At 42.7% G+C, this 25,171-nt stretch overlaps 1 protein-coding gene and 1 pseudogene across 2 annotated transcripts in view; one reads left to right on the forward strand and one right to left on the reverse strand.

Annotated features, from left to right (window-relative positions):
* The window catches only part of USP46 (ubiquitin specific peptidase 46), a 64,221-nt gene that overhangs the window by 31,563 nt on the left and 7,487 nt on the right, over positions 1-25,171 (reverse strand). Inside the window, exons 2-4 of the mRNA XM_081303951.1 lie at positions 5,323-5,403; positions 2,054-2,267; positions 477-706 (exon numbers count right to left, since the gene is read on the reverse strand). Of these exons, the coding sequence (XP_081160077.1) occupies positions 477-706; positions 2,054-2,267; positions 5,323-5,403 (525 nt within the window). The remainder of the gene's footprint in view (positions 1-476; positions 707-2,053; positions 2,268-5,322; positions 5,404-25,171) is intronic.
* On the forward strand, positions 12,777-13,171 carry LOC308654962 (large ribosomal subunit protein eL30-like; annotated as a pseudogene). The gene has a single exon. The product of its transcript is annotated as a large ribosomal subunit protein eL30-like (transcript).

A 25,171-nucleotide genomic window follows, 5' to 3' on the forward strand; every position in this document is an offset into this window, starting at 1 on the left:
CCAAACCTCGAAACAGCTCTGTGAGTGACTCGCCTTATCCACTCAGCTCTCTGTGGTAGAAATTTTCTATTTTGGAAAAATAGGAGTCAATCTTTTGACTTCAAGTCCACTGAACCACAGCTAACTCACTTTAAGTTGGGGCAACGATCTGTTCCAATCACACATGACCGAAATCTTTTTAAGATAAATGGTTATGATCCAATTCAGTCGTGTAATTTTTAGACCCTAAAAGTGTCCATGGCGCGAAGCAATCCAGCATTTCAAAAGATCTGCCTCATCACTGCATTAGCCAGCTGAGACATCTTGGATGGATTCATGCTTCTCAAAGTCTGCACTTCAGTTTCATATTCATGAATAAGCTCCTCCAAATATGCTGAAGGGAACTGCTAGTTCTATAGCAGTATGCTGCACTCATGCACAGCACTGCCCACCTAAATGTGCATAGGCAGGTTTCATGAGAGCGCCCCAATACTTACAGTTTCACAGTTTAAGCATCGGGTTTCATTGGTGAGCGTTCCCTGAAAAATCTCATGGACCCAGGTGAGTTCTGGTTTATTATTCTCTGCAGGTTCATTCATGTTGCCATTTTTTAATTTCCCATTTTGTTTTTCCTGTTTCTTTTCTTCCTGCAGGATGTCCGCAATAGTGTTTAGCAAATAATTTAAAAATTCGTGAGCATCCTGCTGCATGTAGTTATCAAAGAGATCTGGAAAAGAGAAGGTCATTATTTCCATCTCTGGTTCTTAAAAGGCAAACAGAGATGCCTAGTTTCACATGCCACACTTCCATTTTTATATTGAAAGGGTGGACAGTATGGAATACAAATCTATTCATCTCTATCACGTGGCTTCAATGGGTAAGTTTCTAAAGTTTTGTTCATTTCCATTTTCTGCTGCCATCAAGAACTAATTTCCTCTGTCTCCCTATAGTCATGTATGTAAAAAGTGAGCAGAATTTTTATTTGTTCTAGAGAAAAACATAAATTGCCTGACAATATATCTGGTAAAATACCAATTATCAACATGATGTGATCGCAATGACCAATTATTCACTGGGTAATTTCTTCAGGGCCCTGGAGCCTTTTCCCAAAAAGCATATTAAACCCTGGACCAGCCAGGAAGCAGCTTAAATATAATACACAAGGGAGATGAGGAATATGTGTGAGCACATTATCTGATACTATTCCAAAACCAAATTACAAATGACTCCAGAAGCCTCCTGCTGCTCCCTGTTATCAGGACCATTCACTGGGAGACAAATGCAGCTGTGAAACTCCACTATTAATCATGTTCACCACTGGACTGGGAGTGCTTGCTTCCTTCTCTCCCTGAGTGACTTGTATTCTAGTACATAGAAACCACAACAGCTTCAAAAGACAGCAATCAAATTAAATAAGACTTTGTAAAATAAACATCTGATTAACCGTGCAAGTCTGTTGGAGGAAAGCAAAATCTAGAAAAAACACAAGTTGCCCTGACAAATAATTCCCTGGTCAGAAATATTATCAGTGCAAAATATCCCCCACAAAAGAGAAGACAGAAAAATCAGGTGATGGCAGCACATTTTTATCATATAGATATCGACTTGATATCCTTTAATTGTCTTAGGCAAATAAAAATGAGGTATTATCTTCAAAATGGCAGAGACTCTGATTAGGAACTATGCACTTACTTTACCACTTATGACAAGTTTAGAAAATAGTACTATTTTATTCAGCTATTACATCAGCCTATTTAATCTGATGACTGTCCCACTCAGAAGGCTGCCATGGACCATTTTCCTCTTACAAAGATCCCACTCAGAATAGAGTAAAAAAAAATTATTCTATCATGAGATGGATCTAAGTTTTTAAGCATATTGTCAAACCAATTTTGTGTTATATATAATGGATAGAGAGGAAGAAATAACTTTTCTTAAAAAATGACACTTGAATAGTTGACCATACTTATTTTCCCTTTAGAAACCAAGTTGGCTTTTCATTGTAAAGATGCACAGAACTGTCAGCGTCCCTTATTCTAGAGCTTTAAATCCAGTATGCACCACCTTGACTCACCATTCTCTTTCCTCAGCCTCGAAATGAACTTCTTTGGTGGGATGACGCCGACCTTCTTCTTCTGCGTGGCAATGCTGTGGAAGAGGTCTGCCAGGCACGTCAGCAGGTTTTCCTTCTTTTTTTGCTGGGCCTTGTATGCCAACACATTCTCACGGAACGGCCGGCAGAAATACAAGGCCTGAAGCACGGAGTTACAGTAGCATGTGTTTCCAAACTGCCAAAGGACAAGAGGGGTTGGGTTCAAGTCATTGCCTGAGGAAAGCCAGCTCTGGAACAGGAGGAGAGAAGGAGAAGGCCAGGATCCATGAACCTGCCCAGATTTCCCTGTATTAGAGCCCAGCTCACCACATGAGAAAATTGGTTAGTTAAACACCAGTGACTACCTGATCAATAGGAAAAGGAATGAAAGGGCCTTATCTGTGATTTGCTTTTCATGGTTTCAGTTACTTGTAATCAATCACAGACCAAAAATATTAAGTGGAAAATTACCGAAATAAAGGACATGTCAGTTTTCAATGGTGATCCATTCAGGATCATGTGATGAAACCTCATACCATCCTGTGCCATCCTGCCAAGACCATGAATCATCTCTCTGCCCAGTGTATCCATGCTGTATATGCTACCAGTCCATACATCATTTAGTAGCCATCTCAGTTATCAGATCAACTGTCACAGTACCACAGTGTTTGTGTTCAAGTTACCCTTATTTTACTTAATAATGGCTCCAAAGCCATTTTTTTAAAAAAAGCAATGATATAATAATTGTTTTAACTGTTCTGTTTTATTAGGATATTATTATTGTTGTTGTTAAGTTTGTGTAATAAATTGAACTTTATCGCAAGTATATATGTATAGAAAAAAACATAGTACATATCCAGTACTATCCATGGTTTCCGGCATCTACTGGGGGTCCTGGAACATAATCCCCACCGAGAAGGGGAGACACATAATTCTGGTGCTTCTCTAACCCATAAAAATCTCTAAAATAATAATAAGCACTCTGCCTATGCTTAGATAAAGAGTCTAATGAAACCTTCTGGTGCTTAGAAAAAGAGAAGAAAAAAATCTACATAATATGCAGACCAAGAAAAGCAGCTGGCCAGATAAAAGTTGCCACATTTACAACACATCAAAACTCTCATGACAAGGAAACTAAACCCAAATCAAAAAGAAATGGAGGAACTAGGAACCACCTGCCCAGCTGAATCCACCTGAAATGAAGGGGGGCTCTTTCTCTTCTTTCAAGAGTCCAGTGCCCCTGCCCATTACCTCAGACCACAATGCCTCACTTCAGTGCAAAGGAGGCAAAAAAAATGTCTCTTTAAGACAAACTCCCATCTTCCCACCTCTTACCTTCTAAATTACCCTCCCTCCTTTCTTCCAAGGAGGCAGTTGTTCCAGTACAGTATCACCCAAGTCCCGGTCTCCTATAACCAGATTAGGGCCCACACAGTAATATGTTAATACCTCTTGAAATCATGGACACTGAGCTTATGCGTACAGAGGAGACAGTCATTATCTCACTCGGTTCCCAGTGACTAAGTCCGACTCCGTGGGAGAGCACGGCTGAGACCATCACTTCAGAATTGCTCCTACACAGTGAAATAAGCAGGAAGAAAGACCCTAAGGAAGTAACAAGATTAACAGCCCAGATTGCAAACTGCAGTGGAGGACTCACTAGGGCACAGACACCTTCTCGGAACTGGCTCTGGGCTCAGGTCCTCTGCCTGAGAGCGGAACAGAGGCTCTACCACACCTTCATGACATCTCCACGGGAGCTGAGATAGAACGTTCTCTATTTTTACATATTTTAATCTGCTTTACCACAATTATGTAACAGAAGATGAACCTTTTATAGAGACTCTGGAACCATCATAAATTACCACTTGAGGGATCATAAATGAAGAAAGTAACAAGTAGAGAGGACACAACTCTTCCACAAACTAGAAATGGGCCTTAATTCTTTTTTTCCTTCATAGTCTGCATTTATATTTTCCTTAGCCAGGGCAGAGTTCCCATGACTTCAATAATCATCTTCACAGAGCTAAGCAGAGGCCCGGGCACAATGGCTAAAAAAATTGTTGTAAAATTAGAAGTCAGTATTTCACCCACACAATGCCCTATATTCTAGTGCTTTATTAATCCTTCCACCTTCTCTTCTTTCCTCTCTATTCAGTGTCTCACTTTTACCCAGACATTCTTTAATGCTTGCCCCTGATCCAGTGAACAACTCCTAGGAAAGAAAAGGGGCAAAAATTTGCCAAGTGTCCACAATGTGCCTCGGTCTCATCTCAGGGTCTTATACTGATCCATCCTTTTCCCAAGTGGGTATAAACTATGATCCCCATTTTACAGATGGGAAAATGCAGGTTCAGATCACACAGCTAGGGAACAGCACAGGCAGGATTCCAACACAAGTCTGCACTGCACTGGAACCACTGTTCTTTCCATTATATCCTAGGCTGTATTTACTTGCAGAGAATATTTCCAGCTTACCCCAATACTGACCAGACCTGGGCATTGGCAGTCTATGCACAGAGTAGTTGTTCCAGAAAACCATGTGTTTATGAATTAACACTTGATATCACTTCAAACTTCCATCACAGAGAGAAAGGACCGGGTGAGGAAGGAAACTCACAAGGGGTAGGTAGCTCAGGAGGGGTGGGTGACACTGCCCTGCTCCTTAGGAACCTACTTAGGAAGCAGAGCCTGGAAGTCCAGCCAGATACAAGGGGCTACTGCAGAGTGCAAAGGAAAGTGAGGCCAAGCAATTCTGAGCAACATGTGCTGGTTCTTCCCCACAGCTGTCCCTGTTCCTGGCACGCTACCAGGTTATATTATGAGCCAGTCACTACTGATGAGCCGGTGACAGTGTCAGAACTCTGGCTATACTGATACATACAGAAACAAAGCCTGCCTGGAGAGCTCACCCCATGATAAAGGAGGACATGCAAAAGCAGATTTGGCTACAAAGGCTAATGAAATCACCATGAGATTATGTGTGCAAAGGAAATCCCTCAAAGCACAGGGAAGGGGGGATGTGAATCTGACCCAATATTGTCGTAATTAAATCCTTTTTTTCTGGGACAATTCATTTAAAACTTTCAAAAAATAGATTAAAATACCCCCCCCCATTTCCAACATGTGCCACTTCTATGAACTAATGCACACTGACAATTATTTAAAAATTGGTAATGATGAAGATGGCAAGGAGGTTGCATCAAATACTCTAAAACGTTTGATAAAAATAGTACATTTTAAATACTTACATTGACCAATCCGAAGTAGTGTTCATTGATTGGAAACTGCTCTGGACCAATGTCTTTTTCCAGAGCAGAGGCATTGGTGCCCTAAAAGAAAGAAAAATAACAAAAGCTCTGTTGCATGTAAAATAGACAAGAAAACAAGAGGATACTTGAGCCGCCTACTACAAAGACAAGCATCTCCCCTGGTCAACAGGTATCTGGGGATGTTCGCACTGAAAGGCAAGGTGTCAGAAGAAGTCGGCAGATTTGGTAGTGATGCCAGCTCTATTCTTCTTCATCCATTCAGCCCTGTTCTTTGTGGTTTCCATCATCCTCCCTCAGGAAAGGAAGTGTGAGATAGGCAAATGAGCAAACTATCACTAAGAACTTCTGAATAAAACATCATCATTCTAGACAGCTGCAGAGGCTTTAAAAAAACATGGCACGGAGAAATATATTACCACTTTCAAAGTCAATTTCTTATTTGACAAGGATTTACTCTGCACCCACTGAGCCAGACCCTGGTCTCCGTCTAGACGTTGATAAGAGAGTGGTGAACAAAAGGGACGCGTTGCCTGATTTCATGGAATGCCCACTTTAGTAGATGAAGAGGGCCTGAGACACAAAGCAAGAGTGTTGGACAGTTTACTAGGAGTGCAGTGCACTGGAGGAGAACACTGGCAAGTGAAATAGGGAAGAAAGTAGGAAGCAGGGATGGGGATGACAGGAAGCAGTGGTGAAGGAGAGGCATACGACAGCAGAGGGTGGATAGCTGCACCTCTAAGAAGAGAGGTCAGGGAAGGCCTTACCTAGAAGGTAATGCATCCAAAGAATATTGTGAGTAATGGAGAAATACACTTTGACACCCAACAGTTCTCAGATGCATCAAATTTGGAAGCCACGAGACACTCCAGCATGGGAATAAACAGCTACCAGTTACTCCTAGCATGTGCCAGGGACTGTGCTATTCATCCTTACAGTTATCCAACAGATCACATTTAACAGACAAGGAATTTAAAGCTCAGAAGAGCTGAAGAATCTTTCCCAAGTCCACAGTCAATAAGTGGTAAAGCCACAGGATAAAACCAGGAGTCAGACTCGGAAGTCCCTGACCTTAAACAAATGCTGCACAGAGTGATCCTGCCTGTTAAAACATTGACTGAGCCCCACTAAGGGGCAGTCACTGGCAATGGATAATCATTACTCCCCCAGGCCTGAATGAGTCTGCTGGGATTAGGAAGTGACTAGGTTCACTCCAATAAGGTAAGTGCAGGGCCCCTCATTATCTGCGGAGGACTGGTCCCAGGAACCCCTACATAGATGCTTGAGTCCCTTATGTAAAATGATGTAGTATATACAATCCACACACATCCTCCTGTATACTTTAAACCATCTCCACTTATGATATCTAATACAACGGAAATACCATGTAGACAGTTGCTACACTGTACTGTTTAGAGAATAACAGCAAAGAAAAAGGACTGTACATGTCCAGTACAGATGAAGTTTTCTTTTGGTATTGTTGACCTGTAGCTGACTGAATCCATGAATGAAGAGCCCATGGATGTGAAGGGCCGGATAGAGTTTGAGGAATGGTTTGGATCAAACTCCATTTGTTCTTCCTTAACTCTGTAACCTTCTCACATTCTCAGGCTATCACTTAAGACTTAGCTCACAGAAACTTTGGGATATAGACAGATTGGTAAAAAGACATTTTTTGTTGTGGTGGTGGTGGTTATTTGACACTAGTGATGGAACTCTGGGCGCTTAACCACTGAGCCACATCCCCCGCCCTTTTTATTTTTTATTTTGAGACAGGGTCTCACTAAGTTGCTTAGGGCCTTGCTAAGTTGCTGAGGCTGGCTTTGAACTTGTGATCTGCCTGCGTTAGCCTCCAGAGTTGTTGGGATTACAGGCCTGCACTACGGTGCCCAGCTAAAAAGCCATGCTGCTACTACTTAGTCCTAACTCAAAATTAGCACCTCTCACAGGAAGAAATGGCCAAAATGGAAGCTGAGACCTAGTGAAGATGGCTACTAGTCACCAAGAAAACATTAAATGCAAAAAAAAAAAAAAAAAAAAAAAAAGAAGAAGAAGAAGAAGAAGAAGAAAGGAAGAAAATAGCAGCAGAAATGGCAAACTGCATCCCCCCCACCCTAATATCCTGTTTCCACTTGGTTTCTAGGTCCTTAATACTGCCCCACCAATCTAAGTTCCTTCACCCATCATCTGAGACTGAGTGAGGTATGAGTTCAATGTTCATTTGTGGGTAAGGTAGTTTCAATATTTTTTATTTTGTGTGTGTGTGTGTGTGAGAGAGAGAGAGAGAGAGAAAGAGACAGAGAGAGAGAGAGAGACACCAATGTAACTCTACTTACAAGGCTAAATTTTTGAAATAACATCAAATTATGGCAGGATTTTATGGTGCAGACCAAAATAAATCACTAAAGTTTCAGTAAAGTTACCTTTCGATCATAATTCAATGTAAATAATGCGCATTAAATATACCCATAGCCATTTTTCAAGAAAAATTAGAATATATGGCTTAGAGCCCGGGAGAAACGTCAGATACAAAAATATAGCACAAGGAGATAAATCTCATCAAATCTTTAGGAAAAAAAGCAATATATTCAAGTTAATGTATGATTTTTTTTGCTAGCTATTAAGTCTTAGATTGCTTCTGCTCTTTTCTACCTACCTTGGTATTTTCCCATCTGTGAGGATGGTGACTCCTCCTAAGGGAAGAGTCCCAGGGGACAGCTCCTCTGGGACAGTATGCTGGAGTACCACCCATAGCACAGCACAGCACAGCCCAGGAAGAAAGTGAATGACAGTTGGGTGAAGCCTGGTTCTTCCCTGAGGGCAATACTGCCTCACCATCCCGCAAGTCAAGCTCATGGACTCTTGCCTAACATGCAAGGGTGTGGAAAGGTGAGGAGGAGAAGCTGACAGGGTCTGACCCTTGATACTGACTCCAGACCCCCACACTCTCCCCCTCTTGTCAAAACATCCCCTTTTTAGAGGTGCATGTCTCCTTGTCTTTGTCTTGACTGTGGAAGACCACTCCCAACTCATGGAGATAGGTCCTAGATGGGTCTCCCAAAGACACACCTTGGACCTGGCCACCATCCTGAAATCCTCATCTCTAGTTGCCACCGTCCACCTAAGCACAGCTCTGCACGCTGACTTTAAGTCCCATCATGCCACATTTATACCTCACGGAACTTTCACTCCTCTACTTTCTTATTCAGCTTCTTCCTCTTTGGGTGATGATTTCAACTGCCCTTCTAAATCCCCTGTACCCTACCCTTTGGACACACCACCCAGCAGAAAACCAACCCAGTCTGAATCTAATCATCCGCCCCTCTAAACTGATCAGCCGCACCAGAGCGCATAGACCCCATGGTCCCCAGCGCGTCCCAGGCCCCACACTGCTTCCTGCACTCACCCTCCATTCCACAATGACAATTTCCAACTTTCCCCATGGTCCTCAGAACTTCAGCGTCCCCTTGACCCCTCTCAACAGAAAAAAAAAAAAAAAAGAAACAATATATTTTTTAACCAGCAGAAAGGGGCTCCCTTGAGACTCACCAACCCACATCCTCTCCTTGACAGTGGCGATGTCTCTCTTGTCCAAGGATCTCTCCTTTTCATTCAGGTCTATCTCATCAGAATTTAAACACCCTTCATCATCTCCCACATCAATGCCTTTTGCAGTTACCACCTCATTCTCACTCCTCTTTCAGCACCCAACCTCTTTACACAATTGTCCCTTCTGAAGTACAAGGAGAGGGGCTTGGGTTGTAGTTCAGTGGTAGAGCTCTTGCCCCAGTGCATGAGGCACTGGGTTCGATCCTCAGCACCACATAAAAATAAAATAAAACAAAGACATTGTGTCCATCTACAAATTAGAAAAAAAAAAAAAGTCTTCATGAAGTACAAGGAGATAAACCAGAGGGTTGCTAAGATTTGTGAGTGGGGAGATGGTGGGGTGGGGTGGGGATAAAGTTGTGTTGTGATGGGTCTTGGGGGAGTTCACCACTTTTATAGTATTGCCATGCTTTGCTTAAACACGGGGACATGTCCCAAGTAATACAGCATTTCACAAGTTCCTTGTGGGAACACCAGAGTGCACTCACCCAAGTCTAGATGGTACCACCTACTGCACACCTGGCCATGTGGTATATACACATGGAATAGCCTATTGCTCCAAGGGCCATGATGAGCAAAACACCATGAGTGTCAATCAAGCACAAGAGAAAATGGTGCATTCAGGAGACATGGTAAGGGGCTAAGGATGTGGCTCAATGTAAGGAGTGCTTGCCTAGTATGCATGAGGCCCTGGGTCTAATTCCCAGCATGGAGGGTGGGGGGAAACAGTAAACATGAAACATCTGAGGCTGCTGCCTATGCAACACAGCACACTGTTTAACAGTCAACTTTGTTTTTTATATATAAATAGGAGTGCACTTTAAAATAACAATAAAAAATAATATAGTAAATACATAAACCAGTAATATAGTTGTTTATTGTCAAGTATTTTGTATATAACTAAACGTGCTATACAGTCATATGATTGGCAATAAGTTTGTTTCCATCTGCACCACCACAAACATGAGTGTGTGGCATGCCATCCCACTGTAACAACCACAACATCACCAGGCGGTAGGGATTTTCCAGCTCCACTACAATCTACTACCACTGTCATATCTGTAGTCCACTGTTACCTAAACAACAGGCAGGACATGTAGTCAAGCAGGACATGGCTGAACAGATACAGGTAAAATAGTGGCCCCCCCATAAATGATAAATACATTGCTTTCCATGACAAAGGAAAATTTAGATGGTATTAATACGCTAATCATCCGACCTTAAAAAGGTAGAATGCCCAGGACCATCCAGGTGGGCTCAGTGTGATCACAACTGTCCTTCAAGGTGGGAAGCCGAGCAGAACAGATCAGTGATATAAAGTGTGAGGGCTCAATTTGCCTTTGTGAGCTTTGGAGATGGAGGAAGGGCCAGAGACAAGGAAGGCAGACAGCTCCTAGAAGAGGTGAGAAAAACAGTCTCCACTAGAGCCTCCAGGGAGAGTGCCGCCCTGCACCCCCTTACTCTAGCCCAGTGAGATCCATTTTGGATTTCTGACCTCCAGAACTGTAAGATAGTACATGTGTACTGTTTAACCACTAAGATCAAGTAATTGGCTACAGTAGCATAGGGAATTAATATGGCAAGTTTGAGTTTCAAAATCTTCTGTAAGACTTGTCTCTATGTCCTCACCTTCAGCTTTCCCTCCAAAGACCCCCTTCTCAATTCTACCCCCGCTTCATCCCTGATGAGCTCCAAAGGTTGCAGATTCCAATAGGGCACTTAAATGGCTGGCTCCTCCCTGGGACAGTCTGAGGCCCTCCTTCCTTTTGTGCCTCTCTCTCCAGGGCCCAGGCAGTAATCACAGACATGGATTCAAACAGCAACTGCACACCACCATTTCCAACTCTCTCTGCATCCTGGAAACTTCATGTCTGAGCTCCAGAATGGACAAATACAGGCCTTCCCATGTGCCCATAAGGCCTCAACATCCTTCTACCCAACCTGGATTTCTCCGCCTTCTGGTGTTTTCCCACCTAGTAAATGACAGCACTTTCCTCCTCTTGGCTCGTGCCAGAAACCACAGGATCACACTGGGCATAGCTTGCTGCACTCTACACCCCCTTCATAGTGCCCAGTGGTTCAATCTACACCAGCTGGACCAAGCTGCCAGGTTCTCTCATCTGAATTACAACCCCTCCTACAAAGCCTCCAATCTCCACCTTATTCATCTCTAACCCCTCTATCAAAACTGTGGCAAAAGTGCTCTTTTTAAATGCACATCTGCTTTGGAGTCCTCCAGCGACTTACACTGCAGTCACCAACCTCATCTTGCCACTCATTCTCTGGTATACTTAGGGGGATTTGTATGTTTGTTCTTGTCCCCCGCACCCACACTGGGAATTGAACTCAGGGGTGCTCTACCACTGAGCTATATCTCCAGCTCTTTTTTTAGTTCTTATTTTGAGATGGTGTCTCGCCAAGTTACCGGGGCTAGGCTTGAACTTGCCATCCTCCTGCCTCTGACTCCAAGTTGCTGGGATCACAGGCATGAGCCATCACACCCCCCATATCCACTATCTAGTCCAGTGGCTGCCTTTCAGTTCCTGGATACCTCTAGTTCCTTCCCACATATCACTTAAGTACCCTTCTACTGCCTGATTCCTACCTCCTGCAAAATCCTACCATTCTGGTTTAAAGACCAGCTCCTCAGGGAATTCTTCCCAGACCACTCCTACATTGTCAGTCCCTCTGATGCAAACAGAGAAATGATGCTTTCCTCAGACATCCACATCCCATCCCCAGGCCCTAGGACAATCCTGCCTTATGTGGCAAGAGGGACTTTACAGATATGATTAAGGATCTTGAGATGGAAAATGTTACCCTGGATTTTCCAGTTGGACCCAGCATGAACCCAAGTACCCTCGTAGGAAGGAGGCAGGAGGAGATGAGGAGTCAGTGAGGAGAGGTAACTGTGGAACAAGAGGTCAGACAGAGACTAAAGATGTTACACTGCTGACCTCAGAGATGGAAGAAGAGGCCATGAGCCAAGGAATGCAAGCGGCCAGTCGAAACCGGAAAAGAGAAGGAAGCAGATTCTCCCTAGAGCCATCCTAGGAAGATGCATAACCCAGCCATGTCTGATTTTACAACTTCTGACCTCCAGAAATCTAAGATAACCAAGTTATGTCTTTTTAAGCTACTAAGTTTATGTAATTAATAGAAAATTAATCACCTCCTCCCCAATCTCTACTCACTCTTCACAGCATCCTATGTGACTACCTTACACATTCCAGTTGTTATTTGTATAATTATTAACATCTGCCCTGTCCCCTAAGCTATACCTCAAAGAAGCAAAGATCGTCTCTGACCTGCCCAATACTGCATTCCCAGCGGCAAGCACATAGTAGGCCCACAGTAAGAGCAGATGAGCTGTTGGATGAACACGTCAGTGGGGATGGTTGAGGCTAAGCAGTTACCATGAGCATGACAACTTGGACATAGGTGTGTGTGCTCTCCCTCTGCACCATTCCATGAGGCACCAGTGGTATCCTCTATCACTTCTCCATTCTCCCTTCCCTTTCCAGGAATTGGTTTCCAGGATACAGAATATGACTGATATTGACATTTGGAATCAAACTCTTGCCTTACTTGCTAGTATTTTTCTTTGGTAAATTAAATCTTTTTACATTTTTAACATATTCAGAAGTTAAATGTGAATGTCTTCATGATAAGATGACTGGATGGGGAATGTCTCAAGAGATGATGATGGTGGAGAGTGCTTAAGGAGTAATTAGGCAGTCAGTATCCATTAGTTTTAACTGACCATGGCCCCTTCCTTTTGAGCTCTCCCGCCATCTTGACGGCTGCTCTTGGTTGGGGGCGGGAAGATGGTGGCCGCAAAAAAGACTCTGGAGTCGATCAACTCTTGGCTCCAGCTTGTTATGAAAAGTGGAAAGTATGTACTGGGGTACAAGCAAACTCTGAAGATGATCAGACAGGGCAAAGCGAAATTGGTTATCCTCACCAACAACGTCCAGCTTTGAGGTAATCTGAAATAGAGTACTATGCCATGTTGGCCAAAACTAGTGTCCATCACTACAGTGGCAATAATATTGAATTGGGCACAGCATGTGGAAAATACTACAGAGTGTGCACACTGTCTATCATTGATCCAGGTGATTCTGATATCATTAGAAGCATGCCAGAACAGACTGGTGAAAAGTAAAACATGTAAATTTTTTCTTTAATAAAACTTGGCAGAGCGTGTTTTAAAAACACTGCATTCATTTTGGTTAAAAAAATAAATACATAAATGACCATGTCCTTCAACTCTTCAATTCTACTTCTATTTATTCTGCATATACACTTACAGAGGTGGGAAGAGACACAGACTGTAACAAAGACCCAAATAATGTAAGGGTGGCTTCAGTGAGACAGGTATCTGTCTCTTTCATGCAAATGTTTAAGAGAATGTGGTGCCAGGGACCTGGGTTCCTCTTACCTTGTTGCTCTGACATCCTCCGGAGTCAGCTTCTAGCTTTGGAACCAAGAAGGCTGCTCCAGCTCCTACCACCAGAAGACCTCTTCCAAGAGGGAGCAGACCTCTCCTTCCCTTTCAAGGATGCTCCTGGGCGCTGCACACATCACCTTTGCTCACACCTCGCTGGCCAGAATCTAATCTAGTCACATGGCTGCACCTAGGGCAAGGGAACCTGGCAAAGGTGGTCTGTACTTAAGACCTATGACCAGTTAAAATGTCTGTTACCCCAAGCTGGGGTCGTGCTCGGTGGTAGAGTGCTTGCCTAGCATGTGTGAGGCCCTGGCTTCGATTCTCAGCACCACATATAAATAAATGAACAAAATGAAGGCCCACCAATGTCTAAAAAAAATTTTTTTTAAAAATCTCTGTTATACTAGAAATGAAAAATGGATGTTGAGGGGACAACCAGCAGTCAACATGTCAGACAATCCTTGTAGAAAGGTCTGTAACAGAAAAAATGAGAAGTAACTTGAACTGGTTAAATAATTATAGTAATTCATGTGATGGAATCCCATGTAGGTATTTTGAAAAGTTAAGTGGCTCTCTATGTACTGCTGTGAAAATTTGTCCCAGATGCAGTGATGTCCATGGTATACAGTAACAATGTACATAGGACAATCCTGGAAATGTCATTCATTCAATCAGCAGTGCTCTGAGCCCACTTTGTGCCAGTACTATTCTATAAGGGGAAAACACAGGTGAACACAACAGACCAGACCACTGTATTCAACACCTGCATGTAATGACAATTCCCCCAAAGAATACTTGAGAAACTGTTCATTTTGTTTGTGATTCTTTTTGTGTGTGAGAGGTATTTTTTTGTTTTTGTGTTTTGGAGACAGGGTCTTCCTATTGCCCAGGCTGCCTTAAAACTCCTGATCTCAAGTGATCCTCCTTCCTCAGCCTCCTGAGCAGATGGGACTACAGATGGGACTACACTTGAGACAGGATTACCAATGGCCTTCAGAGTCAGAGAGTGAGGCAGGGAGATAAGCAGGTCACAAAGGGGCTTTCCTTTTTATCATCTCAATGTTTTATACTTTTTACTGTGAGCATGTATTATTTTTGTACCAATTTTCTTTTAAATTTAGTAAACCAATGTCCTGTAGACCAGTTACCTAAGGCTCACAGCCCGTGTCTAGGGTTGCATTTGCTGTTCGGTTTCTTGCTGGTATTTATTTGCCTTTGACTTCACTCACTTCACCACTCTTTGGAGTTAGTTTCCTGGCTGACGGCTCAAGTTGCTGATATCCAGCCTGCCTGTTCCAAAGGCCAGCAGAGGGAATCAGGCGAAACTGGGAATATCATCCCACTACACAAACTGCACAGTGCATTAGGAACCCAGAAGCTGCATCCTATTGCCGCTCCTAGCACAATGGCACCGAAGGCCAATGGGAGGCCCTGAAAAGTGATTGTTCTGTGATCAGATGTTGAACAAAGAACAGACCTGTGGGGGTAAATCATAGGGTCTGGGATTACAAGAAGCAAAATTTGTATTTCCATCAGTTTTTTTAAAAAAAAAAGTGGTAACCTTTGAAAAACAATTGCAGCCAACTTTATTAAAAATCGAATCTGAGCTGGGACAAGTTCCAACAAGACGACTATAATGTTAGCTTTTCAAAGCACCTCTGAAAGTGATTCTGTGTGCCAAGGGTGCTACGAACACACAAAAGAAACAACAACAAAGACCCAGGAAGGATGAGTCACAATGCACCCGGTGGGGACTCAAAGCAATTTCTTCGTAAAACAATTTTTAAAAGCAACTTATAAGGAAAACAAGTTAGAATTTTTTTTCCTTGCGGGGCAAAATGAAGAAAGAGTCTTGCCCAGGAGAAGAAAATAATAGGAACAATGGCATGTCAAGGTCTGTAAAAACCAGAGAGACCACAGCCACAGCACAAGGGGGTCTACAATACAACAAAGAAGCACTAAGATCCCTGGAGATCAGCTAGTTCACCACACGGAGGCCCAGACAGGTAACCTTTCCCGCCCAAGATCTCCCCTAGGCACCTCCTGCATCTGCTTCTCAAGGCATTAAATCTCTTGGTCACATTTACATCAAGTAGAGAGGAGACCCAAGAAAGGCCAAAGACAACATGTAAAGACGACACCTATGTACAGAGAACAAGTCATTAGTTACACAGCAGGAATCAAACAGATGACATGAATGGTGAAGGCTGATGCAAAAACCACGTTTTTAGGTCTATGTTCAAAAAACTCCTCATCAACTACATTTTCAAAGTACAACAATACATAAAGGACTAGTGCAAAAGGACATGTGTTCCTGGACTCGTCATGGCAAAAGTCTCTCTACAGCCTCATGGAGAACGTGAAGCACAAAGGAAGCGATGCAGCCCAAGGTATGGGGATGAGCAAGGAGCCACCTGCCGGGGCTCAAGGATGGGAAGGAGGAAAGAAGCCCTGGAGCCTCAGATGTAATTAATAACAACAGAGGACTCATAAACAGCAGGTGTTGTGTCCCATCACTTTTCTAAGTAATTTCTGCATATTTTACTCATTTTAATCCTCACACCAATCCTCTGAGGTACATGCCATTATTGTCCCTATTTTAAAGGTAAGAACACAGAGGACAGGGAAAATAGGCAACCTTATTCTGGCTTATGTAGCTAATAAATAGTGGAACCACGCTGGAGCTCATACAGTCTGGCTGCAGAGTGTGCCCCCAACCACCACACAACACTGTCTGTCAAGATGTCAAGTGTCTCCTTGCGACTACAAAACTATGAGAACTAAAGCTGGCAGTAGGTGAGACACTGTATCAGGAGGAGTTGGTTTTTTTTTTTTTTTATAATCATTTCAAAGCCTGTGAGTTTTTAATCAAGCAAACAAGAAAAGAAAGTAACGTTAAGTTTTAAGAGTCTTTTGCTAAGAAGCAAAAATATAACTCTAAGGAGTAAGCCATTCTACATCTAGTAATGGAATTCAGAGCAGCCTCGATTACCTAACTTCTAAATTCTTGTATAGAAACTGACAATAATAAAATAAAAACAATGGGACAACAGAGAGAGGGAGAGGGTAGTAGGCAGAACAAAATATGTTATCATTTTGATATAGTTCACCTCTATCGCTGGGATCACTGGGGGTCAGAGGGCAGAGAAGGAAAGAACTGGCATAAGTTATAAGAGGAAAAACATACTGTCTTCTTTTATCCAAAGGAAGCTGCAAAGTATCTGAAATGCCTTCAAAAGATACAAATACAGACTCTAATGCTGAGTCTCTTGGTTCAAACTCTCTAGGCCAGGGTCCCTGCCCCTCAGAGCAGTCCCCTATGTGGAGGACTCCCCCTCTCCAGCTGTCTCTTTCTCACCGTGTGGCTTCAATGTCACTTCTTCCCTGACCCTTCCCTCTCACGGAATGTGGCCTGCCCCTTCACAGCACATATCACAACTGGTAACACCATAAAAATTGTTTGTGATTATTTAACATCTGTCTTCTCACTCAACCACAGATCTGCAAATGACAGCCCACAGGTCAGATGTGACCCGCTGTTTTTGGACATCAAGTTTCACTGGAACCCAGCCATGATCATTCATTTATCGTTGAAACTGCTTTCACAATACAACAGAAGAGTAGCATGCTTGTGACAGAGATGTTATGGCCCACGAAACACAAGATGTTCACTCTCCAGCCCTTTTGTAGACAAGCTGGCCACCCCCACAGTAGACCATAGACTCTATGATCCTTACAGAGTCCTCACAGGCTATTTGGTCTGACTCAGTTGCCAGCACCTCCTAAGTGCCTTGAGTGCAGAAAAACTTGATGAAGTTGCTGACTGAAAAAAACTCAGGAAACAGGAGAGATAAGCAGTCATGATTCAGAGAACTTCACATCTATATATTCGTTTAATCCCACTAACCCAAGGCAGATTACTCTTAATCTCCCCACTCTACACATGGAAAATGGATGGAAGCTGTGGAGCCGCCCACTCAGCCACTTAAGGCAGGGCTGGGATTCAAACACAGGTGGCCCAGATCCAGACTCTGAGCTCTCCACCACACGTCAGGAGAGAGGATGGTTTCATTCACAATTTTAGCCATTCCTTAGCTGCAGGTACAGAGCCCGGGGCAGAGAGCCAGGACTGGTTCTGAGCACTTATCCTTTGGCAGCTGGTTGCCACATATTACCTAACCACTGGCACACCCCAGTGCAGTTATGGATGCCCGTTTTGCTGAGTTACCAGACAGATCACTTCAGAGTGTCCTACAGAGCAACCCTGAATATAACCCATCCTGCCTGCCAGGTCACTTATGTGGACTCACCATCCCCACTTCACAGGTGAGGGGAAGGAGGTCAACGGAGTTAAGTAATTTGCCAAGGTCAACTGTTAGCATGAGACAGAGATTACTAGTCACTGCGACTCTACAACCCCAATTCCTGACTGAATGGCAGTTCTTCTCCAGGCTTTAACAGGGGACCAGTTCCACAAGATGGTAAAGGGTATTTCATTCTGCACCATGACAACATGCATTTCCACCCTTTATGACACTGGATATAGAAAAATGACTCAGGAAAAAAACCTCCACATGACTTGATTTGATAACTGTAACATGGAAGCTAAACATCTGCTAATGAAGAAGGCTGACCCAGGGATACTGACGACATAATGGTACAACATCATTATAGCAAGAAACGGTGTGGACCCGCTACAGGCTCTGTCTATTGAGACCCCTCTCCACGCATTTAGAGATAGTACCATGAAGTCCTTAGAGAGGTCAACTTCAACTTAAAAAAGAACAAAGACTCACTCCCCTGGGCCCATGTCTGGTTTCTTTCTTTCTTTCTTTTAATACCAGGGATTGAACCCAGGGACATTTAAACACTGAGCCACATGCCCAGCCTTTTTTATTTTTTATTTTGAGGGTCTGGCAAAATTGCTGAGGCTGGTACTGAACTTGCAATTCTCCCGCCTCAGCCTGACTAGAGTTGCTGGGATTACAGGCATGCGCCACAGCCCCCAGCTCCCATGTCTGTTTTCTAGCTGAGGGTGGAGAAGGAGGAAAGACTCAGTGTGCCAGAAGCAAGAACTCATTCTGTGCCCAATATTTCACAAAGTTACCAAGAAGCCTTCTCCATAAGCTTGTCCCTTAAGCTCCTGCTTTACCCAGAGGTCCTCTTCCCTTTACTTTCTAGAAAGGTCATGTGTAGGGCATGGGATCCTGACAAAACCCCAGGTTAAAAAAAAACAAAAAACAGTGCTGTGCATTTTCCTATAGTGTTTCACCCTCCTCATCCCATACTCCAGGCCGCCATCTAAGCTGAGGTCTTCATCAATAAAAACCCCAACTCCAGCTCCCACTCATACAGCTTCCCCTCATAGAGCTCCCCCCTGCCCCCATAGCATCCGGAGAACTAACAGACTCACTGTGCCTGAATGTGTTTGATGGCAACCCTGTCCTGGGAGCCACGCCTGTCTGGATCAGTATCACACCCTCAGAGATATTTTAATCCAATATAACAAAAACATCTTGAAATGTACTGATTGTGAAATAGAAATATAAACTTGTAAGCTTTCTCCCCCTACCCAAATAGGGTGACAACGGGGGAGGAAGCGAGTAGAGACCTTCTCAGGAGCAGGAATGCTACCTAAGCAAAACATTAATACTCTGCCTGGAGCTAGGTTCAGAAACTGCTATGTGTATATAATGAGTGGACACAGCAATTTTGTATGTGTCAAGTTTAGTAACAAAAAATTGAGGTTTGTGTTTTATTTATCATTGGATTTTTTAATTCCACTTTGCTACCAATCCTTTTTTATTGCATTTTATAAAAGTATTGGTTGTAGGTTGGAAATAAAAATGCAGGTCCTTCCCTATAGACTGAAAATAACTGCCAAGAGCAAAACATTTAAATATTGAGTTTATTTCTTAAGCCTGTGATGGATGCTCAAGCTCACTTTGAATATGAGAAACAAACTGAAAATACACCAGAACACCATCTTTCCCCTAACTGACCAGGCTATGGGCAACATACTGCACATGCTGCCGTTGGCTGGCAATTTGGCACAACCCCTCCAAGTCACAAACACCAACCTATCTCTAGAAAGTCGGGGGACAGATACACTCCCACATATGCATCATGATGCCCAAAATCATTCCTTGAGGCCTTGTTTATAAAAACCAGACCAGAAAACCAACTAGATGTCTGATCTGTGGAGCCTGGTTAAGTAAGTAAATTCAGTACATTCAAGTGTCTGAATATCCTGCAGCTATTAAAAAAGAATGAGATGCTCTTTACAGGCTCACCTCCAAGAAACAAAAACAACGGTCAAATGAGGACAGATTCGTATGTACTATAAATACTATTCGTGTTTTCAAAAACTAGGAGAAAAATATAAACATATTTGCTTGTATATGCATAAGATATCTCTAAATGGAAATGTAAGACACTGTAAATACTGGTAGATGCCAGAAACATGAATTAGATGATGGGTCTATTTTCAACACAAATCATTTTGCACATTGTGAAGTTTCTGCCATGTGAATGTATATTACCCATTCATCAAAAACTTTAAAAACTTATTAAGACGGGTTGCAGTTGTGCCTTGGTGGTAGAGTGCTTGTTGCCTAGCACGTGTGAGGCACTGAGTTCAGTCCTCAGCACCACATAATAAATAACTAAGTTATTATGTCCATCTACAACTAACAATTTAAAAAAAAATTTAAAAAGAAGCCAAGGTTAGTACTCCATGTATTTCTCAGTTAAGAATGTCTGGGTTCACTAAATAACACCAAGAGGAATGGCATAAGCTCTTAGATGTTTCAATGCCTTTCACCACACCACGTGCCCTCACAGATGGGGTAAGGAAAGACATCATATCTTGACTAATGATTACAAAAGCTCAGCCATGCACCATCTGCACTGTGACCTCCAATGATACTTAGGCCAGAAATCACAGCTTCTTCCTTCTTTGCCTTCCCCCCAGCCCCTTCCCCGGTCCTCCTCGATTGGAGCCTTCATGTTTCGCCACTGTTGACAATTGGAACAGTTCTATTTCATAGGCCCAGAGAGGCCAAGGTGATCTGCTCAATGTCATGGAACCAGAAAGCCACTGGAGCTGGGAGTTCCTAGCTCAGAGCTCTGACCATTGCACTGTTTGGACTTTCAAAGCAAGTAGTAATAAAATGTCTAGGCTGCAAACTGAGCACTAGACATAACTGATTACACTGAGCCCACCCACAACAACCCAGGAAGGAAAGTTCTCTCATCACCCACAGGCATGGACGAGGAGAGAGTCTTTCAGAGGCATCTCACACCCTGCTCACACAGCTGCCTACACCCTGCCACCAGCATGTGGAAACCTCAGCCAGACTCCATCCATGTGCTGACCTGCCTTCCAAAAAGTTCTCCAGCCAGACCTGCAGTCTGCAATGTAGCTCAACAGCCAGTTACCTGAACCACCATCAAGAACCTCTTATCCAAGTAAACATCTTATGAACTACCGGCCCTAAATCCTGGTAAGAGGAAGGTAATCTTACGTGGCACAGGGATGAACATTTTTAACTTAGCACTTTTTTTTTTTTTTTTTTTTTGGTACTAGGGATTCAACTCAGGGGCACTTGGCCACTGAGCCACATCCCCAGCCCTATTTTGGAGACAGGGTTTCATTGAGTTGCTTAGAGCCTTGCTTTTGCTGAGGCTGGCTTTGAACTTGCAATCCTTCTGCCTCAGCCTCCTGAGCCGCTGGGATTACAGGCATTTGCCACCGTGACCCGCAGCACTTATGTCTTTGATCTGTACCAGAAAAGCACAAATCTAGCTCATTGAACCCATAGTTTTATAGTTTTGGCATAGAAGGAGGTCAAATTAAACCAAGATAAACAGATTTAAAGACAACTACTAAGTAAATAATCGGGTGAACTACAGATATAGTGAAAACCGTGAAGCACAAAATTGGTATTTGAGAGTCACTGACCTAAGGAATTGGATCCATCCCATGTTCTCTCTCTAGAGAAAAAGAAGCCTGGGAATAATAGGTACCCCATCCCCAGCATGCAATGCAACTAGTTCTGAATGTCACTTTATTTATTTTTAATAAAAAGGGTCACACTATGTTGCTCAGGCTGGCCTCGAACTCCTGTACTCAAGCAATCCTGCCTCAGTCTCCCAGTAACTTGGACTACACAACACATAACACCTCCTGTGGCTATTTACATTTGCTCTCTCTTCTCCACACTCCATTGCCTCTCTCAGATCAATGATCAGTGTCCCCATTACCAAAGCATCCAGAAAACTTGCATTTATATGATAGTGTCCTATGGTGGATTATTATGGGGACTCTTAGCTCTAGTGTGCCCTGAATAATTCAGATTACATCTAATATCTTGTTATTTTGAGCATCCCCCTTTTCTCTTTAAGATGTGCCTGACTCGGGCTGGGGATGTGGCTCAAGTGGTAGCGCGCTCGCCTGGCATGCGTGCGGCCCGGGTTCGATCCTCAGCACCACATACCAACAAAGATGTTGTGCCCGCCGAGAACTAAAAAATAAATATTAAAAATTCTCTCTCTCTCTCTCTCTCTCTCTCTCTCTCTCTCTCTCTCTCTCTCTCTCTCTCCCTCCCCTCTCTCACTCTCTTAAAAAAAAAAAAAAAAAAAAGATGTGCCTGACTTGGGGAATAAATTTCATCTCCCTATGATCCTGCTACAGTGTAGTACTGATTAGGAGAGAACCATGGGCCTTTCTAGCCTTATTTCTCTAATACCCCAAAAACAATAAGAAGGAGACCCTCTTCAGCTCTATAGCACCTACAGTCAGAACCAAAAAAAATGGCAGATTTTTGCTTCTGCTTCCCCAAATGCAGATAAAGTGCCCCACTCAATAGAGATAGCAGGTCAAAATGAGATTTCCTTGGATCCTGTAATGGCAACAGCTTTATGCTTTTAGCAAAGTAAAGGAAAATATTCATCCACTACAAAAGTGACAATAATTATGAGAAGTAACAAGCCTGATGGCCTCACAGCTCATGGAGTGCTTCCATGAACAAGAGCTCCTTTGATTTCAAAAAACAGTTATGAGGAAAGTACTTCGTTTGCTTTTATTGTAAAGTGATGAAGAGATGAGCTCTGAGATTTACCAAGCAGGATTCCAAATTCCAAACTCCTCTACTTTACAACTATCCAGAAGAAAATAATTGTTTCATTTTGTCTTTGTCCTCCTCCCTCGCCACCATCCTGCTGCTCAAATGTTCTTCCCTAAAACAGCAGCATATCCATCAAATGCCAGATCTCAGCCCCATCCCAGGGGTGCTCCTGGATCAGAAAACACAATTTCACGAAATCTTTAAGTAATTCTTATACACAACACAGCTGGAGGAGTGTTGCTTGACTATAAGGCAATTTCCATTATACCAGACTACATCTCTTTATTCACCTATCAGCAATTATTTATTGAGCATCTACCAGATATGTAATAGACACCATGCTGACAGTTGGAAAATCAACAACAAATAAGATGAAGACAGCTCCTGTCTTCATGGAGTTGCCAGTCACATATAGCAGTTTCTCAACCTGATGTGCTCATTTGAATCAACTGTGGCACTAAAACACACAAACACATGCACACACACACACACACACACTCAGCTCCCTAAAACCTACTCCAATTACCTACATCTATGTATAATCAGAAACTAAGACTGCAGCCCTTTAGGTAGTGTATATCAAATAAGCCCCCACTGACAGAACCACTTTGCAGAGTAACTTGAAAATATCTGATGTATCAGTTCATCTCCCATTGGTATAACAAAATGCCCAGGGCTGGGAAACTTATATAGAAAAGAGGTTTATTTAGCTCACAGTGGTAGATTATGAAAGTCCAAAGAGCATGACACAGGCTCTGCGGAAGGCCACAATGCCTAGTAAAGCTGCAGATGGATATAGCCTAAGAGCAGCACTTCTACTTCCAGAGCTATATCCTGGAGAAAGGAAATCACATGAGCAAAAATGTCAGGAACAAGGACACTCACTGCACTATTCTTTCCAGAAGAGAATGCTTAAGTAGCTAACAAATTATCTCTAAACAAGGGAATAAGTAAACCATAGTCATAAAGGAGTTAGAATGACTAAACTAGATCTCCGTGTCAATATAATCTCAAACATAGTTGTGGAGCAAAGAAAGAGTTGCAAAAGGCCACATATTTTTACACACACACAAGCTTTGACTGCTTATGGATTCATAAAGTGTAAGACATGTATGGTGGACACCACACCAACCTCATGAAAATGGTCCGTTCTGGGAAAAGCAATGAGGAAACAGTGCAGTGAGTGGTATTTGTAAGGTATCACATCTACAAGGTTTTAAAAAATCAACCAGCTATGGCTGGGTGCAGTGGCACATGCCTGTAATCCCAGTGGTTCTGGCGATTGAGGCAGTAAGATCGTGAGTTCAAAGCCAGCCTCAGCAACTTAGTGAGGTCTTAAGCAATTCAGCAAGACCCTGTCTCTAAAAATATTTAAAAAACAGGTTGAAAATGTGGATGGGTGGTTAAGCAGCCTTGAGTTTAATCCTCAGTATAAAAAAAAATCAACTAGCTATGGCTAGATTTTAATATCTGTTAAATCTGAAGGGTGGGTATTTGGCCATATAATATATATTACATACTTTTTCCCCTCATACTTTTGAGTGTTGATGTTTTACGATTTAATTAATTTTTAAAGTTTCTTTTAGAAGCTTCTCTGGTGATATGATCTATAGTCAGAGCTTAGACTCTCTGTTCTACAAGTATAAATAAAAACTTTGCTATTTAATATTTAGAAATAAATCTACAGAATGGCCTCAATCTATAGCTCTTGAAGTTAAATTATTACCTTAAACAGTTTTACATTGATTTAAAAAAAAAAAATTTCAGGTGGCAGGCAGCTTCTATAAGCAATGCTTTCTAAGAAGCCAAGGCAAGCAAAGAAAACAAAATTTCTCAAAGTGTGGTCCTCGCAACCCCTGTAGCAGAGTGTGTGGAAGGAGGAGTGGGAAACAGGAAGGTCTAGTTATTTAAAATGCTGATTCCAGGATCCCACTGGACCTACTTAATCAAAATCTCTAGGAATAGAACTCCAGAATCTGAATTTTTAATAAAAAAATGCACATGTAGGCATCATTCTTTGGTACATCCAAGAACCACTAAACTTTGTGTGTGGGGTGTGTGTGTGTGTGTGTGTGTGTGTGTGTTGCTAGGAATCAAACCCAGGGCTTCATGCATGCAAGGCAAGAACTGAGCCACACTCCAGCCCAGTATAAAGCATTTTTAAAGCTGCCATAAACCATACTTTTAAAACCAAGTATTTCTGTATTCGATAAGGTAGCATTCACCATACTCTGACAATTAAAATGAAGTCCAGGGAATATTTTCCAAATATTGAAGATGTTTCCTGTACAGTGTATTTAACCTAAAGGACAAAGAAAAATGTGTTTTAGGAAGAAGAGCATATGTGGATTTTCTAAAAGAACTTCAAAAGGCAACTGCGTAAACAGGAAAATTCCACAAGTCCAGCCTTGATGCTGTGCTCAACGGAAGAGGCCCCTGACACGATTTTCACCAAAGCCAATTTCAATGAAAGCAATGTGGCTTGAATGCAAGAACCTATCCCAAAATCACTCCCAACACACAGGATGTCATCTGTCATCTTTTTGCTACAGGTTTTCAACCCTCCAGGGTGATCTTCTGTCATCCATTATTCCTTCAAACTCTGTCTCCATATTCTTCCCTACGTTTCCTGACTCTTGCTTTG

This window comes from Spermophilus citellus (genome assembly GCF_964194105.1).
Source record: "Spermophilus citellus genome assembly, chromosome: 8".
NCBI classification, from domain to species: domain Eukaryota; kingdom Metazoa; phylum Chordata; class Mammalia; order Rodentia; family Sciuridae; genus Spermophilus; species Spermophilus citellus.